A 12703-nucleotide genomic window follows, 5' to 3' on the forward strand; every position below is an offset into this window, starting at 1 on the left:
GCCCAGCCTCTCAAGAACTGTCTAAGGTGTCTAATTTTGTATTGCCATCTCTCTATATTAGATGTGCCCCGTTGCTCTACCGCCCACTCCCTTTCAACCAATTCAAGGAAGTCCTCTCTCTCGAACCATGCAGTTTCGAAAGAGAAAACACTCTTGTTACCTAATTCAAGGAATGATCATCCTATGATGCTAACATTCTTGCTGCCAACATGGCTCGAACTGATGGCATCAATATGCCTAATGGTAAGTTTTACCTAGGAGATGTTGGATTTGCATGTAGGCCTAGTGTTTTTGCACCCTTCACTAAAACTAGTTACCATTTGAACGAGTTCTCTTCTAGAAACTATCCTAGGACTTCACATTAATTGTTCAATCTCAAACATTCTAGCCTTAGAGTTAAGGTTGAGAGGGCATTTGGAGCTCTGAAGAATAAATTTAAGATCCTGGATCATAAGTCATCCACTCATTCCTCACCTAGGTTAAGCTTGTTCTTGCATGTTGCATTCTTCATAACTGAAACCTAGAATAAAGTTGTAAAGAGCATGTGTCGTACGAGGAAGATGTCAATCACACTAAGATAGAGTTGTAAAGAGCATTGTAGTACTTGTAGACAAACAACGAAGATTGGCAATCACGCTAAGCATATCTGTGTGGGAGGGGGGGTGAGGGAGTCCTGGATTAGGGGGTGTCCGGATAGCCGGACTATACCTTCAGCCGGACTCCTGGACTATGAAGATACAAGATTCAAGACTTCGTCCCATGTCCGGAAGGGACTTTCCTTGGCGTGGAAGGCAAGCTTGGCGATACGGATATGTAGATCTCCTACCATTGTAACCGACTCTGTGTAACCCTAGCCCCCCCATGTCTATATAAACCAGAGGGTTTTAGTCCGTAGGACGAACAACAATCATACCATAGGCTAGCTTCTAGGGTTTAGCCTCCTTGATCTCGTGGTAGATCTACTCTTGTACTACCCATATCATCAATATTAATCAAGCAGGACGTAGGGTTTTACCTCCATCAAGAGGGCCCAAACCTGGGTAAAACATCATGTCCCCTGCCTCCTGTTACCATCCACCTAGACGCACAGTTCGGGACCCCCTACCCGAGATCCGCCGGTTTTGACACCGACATAGGTGCTTTCATTGAGAGTTCCTCTGTGTCGTCACTTTTAGGCCCGATGGCTTCTCCGATCATCAACAGCGATGCGATCCAAGGTGAGACCTTTCTCCCTGGACAGATCTTCATATTCGGTGGCTTTGCACTGCGGGCCAATTCGCTTGGCCATCTGGAGCAGATCAAAAGCTACGCCCCTGGCCATCAGGTCAGATTTGGAAGTTTGAGCTACACGGCTGACCTCTGGGGAGACTTGATCTTCGACGGATTCGAGCCGCAGCCGAGCGCGCCGCACTGTCTCGATGGGCATGATCTAGCTCTGCCGCCGAACAGTGCCTTGGAGGCCGCACCCGCATCAGCTCTGGCCCTTAATTTGGAGCCAACTGCGCCAATCGAGGATGGGTGGTTGGACACCGCCTCGGGGGCTGCAATCTCTACGGCGATCGAGCCGAACACCAGCCCTATTCTCTGCGAAGCCCGTGACTCCAAGGAGCCGGACCCCTCTCCAGACTCCGAGCCCTCCGCGCCCCTACCAATCAAACCCGATTGGGCGCCGATCATGGAGTTCACCGCCGCGAACATCTTTCAGCACTCGCCCTTCCGCGATATTCTGAATTCACTAAAGTCTCTCTCTTTATCAGGAGAGTCCTGGCCGGACTATGGTCAGCAAGGTTGGGACGCGGATGATGAAGAAATTTAAAGCCCACCCACCGCCCACTTCGTAGCCACCGTCGATGATTTAACCAACATGCTCGACTTCGACTCCGAAGACATCGACGGTATGGACGCCAATGCAGGAGACGATCAAGAATCGGCGCCTATAGGGCACTGGAAAGCCACCTCGTCGTATGATATATACATGGTGGACACCCCAAAAGAAGGTAATGGCGATGGCACAGCGGAGGATGACCCCTCCAAGAAGCAGCCTAAGCGCCGGCGTCAGCGACGCCGCTCTAAATCACGCCAAAGCAAAAACGGTGATTCTGGCACGGGAGATAATAACACCCTGGACAGTGCCGAAGACAACCACCTCCAGCAAGATTCAGCATAGGAGGATGGAGAAGCCAGCCCTCATGAAAGAGCGGCAGACAGAGAGGTCGAGGACGATAATTATATGCCTCCCTCCAAAGACGAGGCAAGCCTCGACGACGATGAATTTGTCATGCCGGAGGATCCCGTCGAACAAGAGCGTTTTAAATGCAGGCTTATGGCCACGGCGAGCAGCCACAAGAAAAAACAGCAACAGCTTAGAGCTGATGAAGATTTTCTAGCCGTCAGATGGACTGAAGTCCTTGCGGCCGAAGAGTATGAACTCGAACGCCCCTCCAAGAGCTACCCAAAGCGCAGGTTGCTACCACGATTAGAGGAGGAAGCATTTAAACCTACATCACCAGCGCATGATGCGGCCGACCGGCCACCCCGTGGCCGCGACAGAGAGGCCTCTCGGCCCTCCACTCTAGCCGCACCCCGGCGCCGATCAAAAAATACCAAGGCACGGGAAAACGTGCCAGACCTGTGAGATATATTGGAGGACAAGGCAAGGCAAACAAGATCGATCTACAGATCGCGTGGGTGCCCCACGGCACGAGACAGTAACCATCACTTCGGATACAGTAAATCCGGTCGGGCCGAACACAGTAGACAAAGCTCGTTTGAGTTGCGTCGTGATATAGCCCAATACAGAGGCGCCGCACACCCACTATGCTTCACAGATGAAGTCATGGATCATCAAATCCCCGAGGGTTTCAAACCCGTGAACATCGAATCATACGATGGCACAACAGATCCTGCGGTATGGATCGAGGACTATCTCCTTCATATCCACATGGCCTGCGGTGATGACCTACACGCCATCAAATACCTCCCACTCAAGCTTAAAGGACCAGCTCGGCATTGGCTTAACAGCTTGCCAGCAGAATCAATTGGTTGTTGGGAGGACCTGGAAACGGCATTCCTCGACAATTTCCAGGGCACTTATGTGCGAACACCAGACGCCGATGACCTAAGCCACATAATTCAGCAGCCAGAGGAATCGGCCAGACAATTATGGACACGGTTCCTAACCAAGAAAAATCAAATCGTCGACTGTCCGGACGCATAGGCCCTAGCAGCCTTCAAGCATAACATCCGCAACGAGTGGCTTGCACGGCACCTAGGACAGGAAAAACCGAAATCTATGGCAGCCCTCACGACACTTATGGCCCGCTTTTGCGCGGGAGAAGACAGCTGGCTAGCTCGCAGCAATAACATGACCAAGAGCCTTGGTAATTCGGATACCAAGGACAGTAGTGGCAGGTCGCGTCGCAACAAGCAAAAGCGCCGCATTAACGGCGACAATGCTGAGGATACGGCAGTTAATGCCGGATTCAAAGGCTGTAAACCCAGTCAGCGGAAAAAGCCATTCAAAAGAAATACTCCGGGCCCGTCCAGCTTGGACTGAATACTCGACCGCTCATGCCAAATACATGGCACCCCCGAAAAACCAGCCAATCACACCAACAGAGTTTGTTGAGTGTTCAAGCAGGCAGGCAAGTTAAATGCCGAAAGCAAAGACAAGGGGCTGCATAGCGACGACGAGGAGGAGCCCCGGCCGCTGAACAACAGTGGACAGAAAGGTTTTCCCCCACAAGTGCGGACGGTGAACATGATATACGCAACCCATGTCCCCAAGAGGGAGTGGAAGCGTGCGCTAAGGGACGTATATGCGATGGAGCCAGTCGCCCCAAAGTTCAACCCATGGTGTTCCTGCCTGATCACTTTTGATCGAAGGGACCACCCCACTAGCATCCGTCATGGCGGATTCGCCGCATTGGTTCTAGACCTAATTATTGACGGATTTCACCTCACTAGAGTCCTTATGGACGGCGGCAGCAGCCTGAACCTGCTTTACCAGGATACAGTGCGGGAAATGGGCATCGATCCCTCGAGGATCAAACCCACTAAAATGGCCTTTAAAGGCGTCATGCCAGGTGTAGAGGCCAACTGTACTGGCTCAGTCACACTTGAAGTGATCTTCGGATCTCCGAATAATTTCCGAAGCGAGGAGTTAATCTTCGACATAGTCCCGTTCCGCAGTGGCTATCACGCACTGCTCGGGTGAACTGCATTTGCCAAGTTCAATGCAGTGCCGCACTACGCATACCTCAAGCTCAAGATGCCAGGCCCTCGAGGAGTCATCACGGTCAATGGAAACACCGAACGCTCTCTCCAAACAGAGGAGCATACGGCGGCTATCGTAGCGGAAGTACAAAGCAGCCTCTCAAGGCAATTCTCCAGTCCGGTCATTAAACGTCTGGACACCGTCAAGCGCGCCCGGAGTAACCTACAACAAGACCGCCTGGCACGTTCCGAGCAAGCGTAGCAATGCGGCTCCAACCCCAGCCCTCGCAAACTTGCGAAACCAGTGTTGCGCGTACATAACTACGCTCTGGAAATACCATGGGCACAGGGGTAGGGGCACCATCACGGCACGCCCGAAACGCGGCTTAAACCGCACTAGGGGCTGCCGATTTCTTAATTTTCTCTTATTTTCAGGACTCCATTCTTCGGAAGGCTTGTCCGGCAGTACAATTGCCGCACAAACGATACAACCAGGGAAGCAGAAAGCTACGCCGCACTAGGGAACTTTAAGGTGGTCTCTATAATGAGCAGTATACCTGTTTCACATAACATTCCGCAGCTTGCCCCTGGAAAGGACATGTTAAATATTCCCATCTTTTTCTTATTGCAGTATTTGTACCGTTTTGCTTTGATCACATCTTTTTTAAATAAACAATGCATAGCTTCCGTCTATTATTGCATTACTTTTTTACGAATATATGTTCATTAATGACATGTTGCACCCGTACACTTTGGTACGGCCAATACACCAGCGGCTTAAATACCCCACAATATGGTGTGAGAAGTCCGAACACTTTCACAAGTGTGGCACCCCGAACTTATAGCATTATATGCATCGGCTCCGAATCATGTCTTGGGTCAATAGTTGGGTTTGCCCGGCTCCTATGTTTTGGTACCTTACGTTCCGTTATATCGGCTAAGGTAGCACTAGGAGAACTACTGCGATTGTGCCCCAGTTGAGCTGGGCTAAGCACCTCAGTAGAGAAAGCTAAAACTAACCGTCATGATGAGGCGAGAGCTGGTCGCTGTTCGAGAGGTTTTCGAGTCCCTAAAGACTTATGCCGCTTAGAGTGAGGAGTCGGCTTTGTCCGGCCTAGGCGTGGATAGCGCCCCGAACTCGGTCTTCCGAATACTAGGGGCTTCGCCGAAATTTAAAATTATAGAATTCTATGGCTAAGTGAGAGTGTTCAAGCATTATAGTCCGATTGCCTTGTTCGTTGTGTCCTCCCTCGAAGGACCCAAGAATGGGAAAAAGAGCGCTCATGTTTATCCCGAACACCCCAGCACTCGTGGCATGGGGGCAGAAGCTGACGACTCGCCATCTCTCAAATTTGATAAACGGCCGCACAGAAGGTAATATTTTAAATTCAAAAGCGTTGCTTAGCGCATATGAACAAGTTTTCAACATACAGGATCACAAATGCGAGTTTACTCAAATATTACATCTTTGGAGCATTCATCCGCTATAAGGCGGGCACCCTTCAGGACGCCCTCATAATACGCTTCCGGGACGCGATGCTCCTTGCCCGGCGGTGGCCCGTCCTTCACCAGCTTCTCTGCATCCATCTTGCCCCAGTGCACTTTAGCACGGGCAAGCGCCCTACGGGCACCTTCGATGCAGACGGAGCGCTTGATTACTTCAAGCCGTGGACGGGCATCCACCAGTAGCCTCACCATCCCGAAGTAGCTCCTAGGCAGAGCCTCTCCAGGCCAAAGCCGAACTATGAGGCCCTTTATGGCCTGTTCGGCCACCTTGTGGAGCTCGACCATTTGCTTCAGCTGGTCGCTCAAAGGCACCAGGTGTCCGGCCTCAGCATACTGAGACCAGAACACCTTCTCTGTTGAGCTCCCCTCCTCGGCTCGGTAGTAGGCGGCGGCATCAGACGCACTACGGGGCAAATCTGCGAATGTTCCTGGAGAGCTCCGGACTCGGGTAAGTAACAAGTAATTCACTTTCACGTGCTTGCTTTGCATAATGAATGCCTTACCCGCCGCTATCTTCTTCATATCTCCAATTTCTTGGAGGGCTTTATGGGCTTCGGCCTTGGCAGACTTCGCGCTTTCGAGGGCTGCCGCAAGCTCGGACACTTGCGTCTTCGAGTCAAGCTCCAAACTCTCGTGTTTTTTCACGAGAGCCTGGAGCTCTTTCTGCACCTCCTCTACCCGCGCCTCCTGCTTCCCTCTCTCTATGTGCTCCGCGGCCGCTCTGTTTTGGGCCTCGGACAGCGCTTTCTTAAGGGTCGTCACCTCGGTCGTGGCCCCTATAATAGCACATTGATCCTGTCATTTTTTGCAACCACATCTTCTCTATATACTTGCGCAAGGTATTACTTACCTTCCGTCTCCTTGAGTTGCCTCTTGGCATGGCCGAGCTCGTTCTCGGACCGCGCGAGGTTTTGCTTCAGCGTATCCACCTCCGTAGTCAGTGCGGCGGAGGCCAGCAGCGAAGCCTGCATACGCATATTGACTTGATTATGTTAGACTCCTGCGAATGTTATTAGATCCTCTATTCGGCTTTTCTTTCTGAACGCCAAACAGAGCATCAGGGGTTACTGTCTATGCGGTAATATTTTTACATATTTTTTTACCTCAAAGCCTGTTAGAAGACTGGCACAGGCTTCAGTCAGTCCACTCTTGGCGGACTGAACCTTTTGGATCACCGCACTCATAATAGTGCGGTGCTCCTCGTCGATGGAGGCGCCGTTAAGCACCTCCAGCAAATTGTCCGGTGCCTCCGGTTGGACGGAGGTCACCGGCTCGGTAGGATTGCTCCTCTTGGAAGGAGGCTGCCTACCGGAGTCCGGAACCGTTGAAGCTTCCGGCGCGGTGTCCGTCTCAAAGCCGGACTTAGAGCCCTTGGGGGTTCTATCCCCTTCACGCCTGGAGTCCAGGAGGTCGCCTTGCGGCACCTCCAGGACCACCTCCTCCTGGGTTGGAACCTGTTGGGACGCCACCTCGGCGTCGTCCATAGGGTGGGGGGAGGTAGCCGCCGAGAGCGAATTCACATCCGATGAATCCAGGGAGCCGCTCGACGACTCGTCGAGCCCGGCCTTGGGCGGACTGCATAGACATGTTCGACGTAAGGAAAAGTTGTGCAATGGGGGAATACGATGAATCACTCTGGTATCCGGATACTTACGATCTCACCAGGGGCTTGGCCCTGTGCGGCCACTCCTCTTCGCTGTCGTCGGCGTTGGTGGAGTAGTCCGGAGGAGGGGTCTTCCCCTTCTTGGACCCTTCGGCCTCCCCAGTTGGGGCGGCCTTCCTTTTCTTCCCTCCCCCCGCTGGAGGGGGGATGTCTCTTCTTCCTCCTCCTCGTATTCATGGCAGGAGTGCGCCTTGGAGTCGTCGGATGATGAATCCGACACCTCCTGGCGCCGGGCACTCTTTCGAGTCCCCGTGGCCTTCTTCTCCGGCACCACATAGGGTGCCGGAACCAGCAGCTTCGCCAAGCGAGCGTCCACTGGGCCTTCGAGCAAAGGAGCCGGACAGTTGATCTGTCCGGACGTCTCCTGCCAATCCTGTCAAAGGTAAGGGAGCTTAGATTCCGCATGGAGTCAAACCATGAAAAACTAATACCCTGTAAAAGGTAAAAACAGCTTACCGCACGAGCGTGACGCTGCGTGCTAAATCCGCGATCCTCGGTAGCAGATGCGGGGGCCTCGGCGCCCTTGAAAAGCACCTTCCAGGCATCTTCGTACGTCGTATCAAAGAGCCTGCTCAGAGTTCGGTGACGCGCCGGGTCGAACTCCCATAGGTTGAAAGCCCGTTGTTGACACGGGAGGATCCGGCGGATGAGCATAACCTGGACTACGTTGACAAGTTTGAGCTTCTTGTCCACCAGGGTTTGGACGCATGTTTGGAGTCCGGTCAGCTCTCCTTTTTTACCCCACGATAGGCCCGTCTCTTTCTAGGAGGCGAGCCGCGTCGGGGGTCCGGATCGAAACTCGGGGGCTGCGACCCATTCAGGGTCGCGCGGCTCGGTGATGTAAAGCCATCCTGATTGCCACCCCTTTAGGGACTCCATGAAGGAGCCCTCGAGCCATAGGACGTTGGGCATCTTGCCCACCATGGCGCCTCCGCACTCCGCCTGGGTGCCGCGCACCATCTTCGGCTTGACATTGAAAGTCTTGAGCCATAGGCCGAAATGGGGGCGGATGCAGAAGAAGGCCTCGCACACGACGATAAACGCCGAGATGTTGAGGACAAAGTTCGGGGCCAGATCGTGAAAATCCAGGCCATAGTAGAACATGAGCCCCCAGACAAATGGGTGGAGAGGGAAGCCCAGTCCGCGGAGGAAATGGGGGAGGAACACCACCCTCTCATGGGGCCTAGGGGTGGGGATGAGCTGCCCCTCCTCGGGAAGCCGGTGCGCAATGTCGTTAGATAAGTATCCGGCCTTCCTCAGTCTTTTGATGGGTCCCTCCGTGACGGAGGAGACCATCCACTTGCCTCCCGCTCCGGACATGGCTGGAGAAGGTTGAGGTGGGGTGTGCGGACTTGGGCGCTGGAGCTCGAGTGCGCGAAAATGGATAGGCAAAGGAGGAAGAAGGCGTGGATGAAAAGGTGGATCCTTATCCCCTTATATGGGTGGACGCGGCTATGCGTCCCCACCAGCCTGGTAAAACTCACTTATCTCCCAAGCGCCGTAATCAATGGCGCGGTTGGGTTACCCACGCCCGTATTGATGAGAATTCCGGAATAAGGGGACACGATCTCTGCTTTGACAAGACGTGCCAAGAACCCGCCTCGCTAAACGCGCTGAGGTGGGACAGTAAAACGATTCGAAAGACTTGGCCGTGGTGTGATGTCACGCTACGGAATACGTCAACAGATTAGATTTGTGTAAATATTATTTTCTCTATGGCAATATGCGGAAACTTATTTTGCAGAGCCGGACACTACCTTTGTGTTCAAAATCTTCTATGAAGTACTTGGAGGAGAAACCCGCCTTGCAATGCCGAAGACAATCTGCGCGCCGGACTCGTCGTCATTGAAGCCTGGTTCAGGGGCTACTAAGGGAGTCCTGGATTAGGGGGTGTCCAGATAGCCGGACTATACCTTCAGCCGGACTCCTGGACTATGAAGATACAAGATTGAAGACTTCGTCCCGTGTCCGAAAGAGACTTTACTTAGCGTGGAAGGCAAGCTTGGTGATATGGATATGTAGATCTCCTACCATTGTAACCGACTCTGTGTAACCCTAGCACCCCCGGTGTCTATATAAACCGAAGAGTTTTAGTCCGTAGGACGAACAACAATCATACCATAGGCTAGCTTTTAGGGTTTAGCCTCCTTGATCTTGTGGTAAATCTACTTTTGTACTACCCATATCATCAATATTACTCAAGCAGGACGTAGGGTTTTACCTCCATCAAAAGGGCCCGAACCTGGGTAAAACATCGTGTCCCCTGCCTTCTGTTACCATCCGCCTAGACGCACAGTTCGAGACCCCTTACCCGAGATCCGCCGGTTTTGACACCGACAAAGAATGTCTAGATAGGCAGTCATGCTAGCATCACCAAACCAAGTCAATGACTTTCCTCACGAGTCTCGAAGAAAGAGGTTACCGAAGAAGACGATGTTGCTGTCGCCAATGCACCTGGAACAACGTGGACGGACGGCACATATAACCAACCTGTTGCCCATGAAGAACAGCGGCTCCTCAACAACGTTACACCAAGCGTCACCGAGACAGGATTGCCTCATGCGACGTAGTACGTCCCGGTGAATAATCGACGTTCTGGTCAGTGGTCACCGACACGAGAATACCTCATACGGAGGCGGGAGGCCGATGCCATTGTATAGTACGTGCGTCACTTATAATGCGTACATGCATTTACATGCACGGGGACCGGCGTCAGGTTTTTTTGGCTCTGCTACATTTACCCCTCAATTAACACCTCTGCGCGTACGGCGTACCTACGTGGTAAGCAGTGACCACGAAACGAAACAGTGATTCCAAAGTTAAAACCTCGAGCCGTTTCGCTAGCTGTTGATTGCGCGCCGAGCAAGGTGCAACTAGCACGGCCCGGACCATGGTCTGGTCGTGATCTGAAGGGACGGACGCCGCAGTAATTCCTCCTGGCCTGCGCGGCGCCCATTGCACATGCACTGCTCTGGCTGGCACCGTTGGGTGCACCAGTGTCGCCCCGCCAAGTTGCCACTCGCCTCGACCGTGTCGAGAATACTAGCTAACTACACTGTGCGTACAGCCGTGACGGTCTACGTCGACCAAGTAGTCGAGGTCGAGCTCCGGTTCGTTAGCTGGCCTGCTGTGCTCTGAACCCCTATAAAACCCTCCATTCGCTCCACACACCCGCACACACCCAGCGCGCCACTGAAGCCAAGCCAGCTTAGCCGGCCCGGACACCCACGACGGCATCGGCATGGCCATGGACATGGCGCACAAGGACCACCTCGTGGCGGCCTACCACGGCCTCCTCGCCGCCGCGGGCCTCCTCCTCTGCGTCCTCGCCGAGGCCCTCCTCTTCGCGCTGCGGCGGAGCTTCACGCTCTACCTCGTCCCGGTCTCCGCGATGCTGCTCCTCGGCCGCTACCGCCGCCGCGCCGCGGGGGGCGCGGTCGGGCTCGTCGACTTCTCCTGCCTCAAGCCGCCTCGCCGGCTGCGGCTCCCCTTGGACGCCCTGCTGGAGCACCTGGAGCTCGGCGGCTTCTTCGACCGCGGCAGCATCGAGTTCATGACCAAGGCCATCCGCTCCAGCGGCATGGGCAACGAGACCTACCTCCCGCCCGCGCTGCACTTCCTCCCGCCGGCGTCCACGCACGCCCACGCCATCCGGGAGGCGCACATGCTCTTCTTCCCCGCCCTCGACGACCTCTTTAGAAAGACCAGCGTGCCGCCGTCCGCCGTCGGCGCTGTCGTCGTCAACTGCAGCGGCTTCTGCCCGGCGCCCTCGCTCGCCGCCATCATCGCCGACCACTACCGGATGCGCGCCGACGTCAAGATCTTCAACCTCTCAGGCATGGGCTGCAGCGCCGGCTCCATCGGCGTCGACGTCGCGGCCGGCCTCCTACGGGCGCACGCCTTGACGTACGCCGTGGTGGTCAGCGCCGAGATCCTCACGGTGGGATGGTACTGCGGCAAGGACCACGGGAAGCTCCTCCTCAACTGCAACTTCCGCACCGGCTGCTCCGCCGCGCTCCTGACCAACAGCACGGCCGTGCCGGTGAAGTACCGGCTCGTCAACGTGACGCGCACGAACACCACGGCCAACGACCGGAGCTACCGCGCGGGGTACCGGGAGGAGGACGACGAGGGCATCACCGGCTTCACGCTCGGCCAGGGCGTCGGCCGCATGGTCAGCGAGCTGCTCCGCGCGCACCTCCTCACACTCAGCCTCTCCATCCTGCCGTGGCGCGAGAAGGCACGCTTCGCTGCCGCGCTGCTCCTGTCGATGCGCCAACGAGGGCAGGACAAGCTCGCCGGCAGCAGCTCCGGCGCCTCCGCGCCAATGCCAAACTTCCGCGCGGCGTCGGACCACTTCTGCCTGCCTTCCTCGGGGAAGCCGATGATACTGCGGCTGGGGAAGGGGCTGGGGCTGGGGGAGAGGGAGATGGAGGCGGCGCTGATGACGTTCCACCGGTTCGGGAACCAGTCGGCGGCGTCGCTGTGGTACCAGATGGCGTACCTGGAGGCCAAGGCGCGGGTCCGCAAGGGCGACACGGTGTGGCACCTCGGCATCGGGAGCGGGCTCAAGGCCAACAGCCTCGTGTGGGAGCGTGTCGCAGTCGCCGACGACGTCGCCGCCGGCGGGCTCGACGCGCTGGGCCCGTGGATGGAGTGCATCCACCAGTACCCCCAGTGGGAGGAATAAATGTACGAGACCCAAGAGCATGCATGCTAGCTTCCTCAGGCACCGTATGCGTGCGTGCATGCGCCATGCTGCCATGTTCGACCATTCCACGAGCTTCCACCATTACTCCCAACCAAGTTCATGTAGTACTACTATTTGTGAAGTTCCAATATTTCCTTCCATGAACAAACCCTAGCTATTTCCTATCATCGATCAATGGGTTGGTGCCAAATGCTAGATTGCCATGAAGAACAGTACACATACTATTAGAGCATCTCTCTGCATGAGTCAATGCCATATGGTCCTGGTAGATACGTGGAGCACGCACATTCGTGGGGGAAATGACCTGACAGGAATGCCGTTAGGTTTCAAATAAGTGTGCGTGCCTGTGGAACGCTTCTGCGGCAGCCAGTAAATGAGGCGGTACCACGTCCATACACATGCACGCAAGCAAGTTGGTGCCATGGCATTCATGGTGGCTGACGAGGAGAGACAGTGCACGTCGTGAAGTTACTCCCCTATCGCAGCTCGGCTCAGCTCAGCTGCCTGCGTCGTATTTACAAGCTCGCGCAGATCACACTGACACTGTCGTCGCCAAAGCTGCATCGCCATTCAATATTACAGCAGTGAGGATTCATTTCATTTGAAGA

The 12703-nt window shown here is 54.7% G+C and overlaps 1 protein-coding gene across 1 annotated transcript; it reads left to right on the plus strand.

Moving 5' to 3' along the window:
- The first annotated feature begins 10547 nt into the window (after positions 1-10547).
- LOC125556423 (3-ketoacyl-CoA synthase 4-like) lies at positions 10548-12262 on the plus strand. Its single transcript, XM_048719162.1, has one exon. The coding sequence runs from the start codon at positions 10626-10628 to the stop codon at positions 12072-12074; it is 1449 nt and encodes a 482-aa protein (XP_048575119.1). The 5' UTR covers positions 10548-10625; the 3' UTR covers positions 12075-12262.
- Positions 12263-12703: the final 441 nt, after the last annotated feature.

The sequence above is a fragment of the Triticum urartu genome, chromosome 5, assembly GCF_003073215.2.
Source record: "Triticum urartu cultivar G1812 chromosome 5, Tu2.1, whole genome shotgun sequence".
In the NCBI taxonomy this organism is placed as follows: Eukaryota; Viridiplantae; Streptophyta; class Magnoliopsida; order Poales; family Poaceae; genus Triticum; species Triticum urartu.

Coding starts and splice junctions, on each gene's coding strand:
- LOC125556423 (XM_048719162.1), top strand. CDS start 10,626: ATGGCCATGGACATGGCGCACAAGGACCACCTCGTGGCGGCCTACCAC.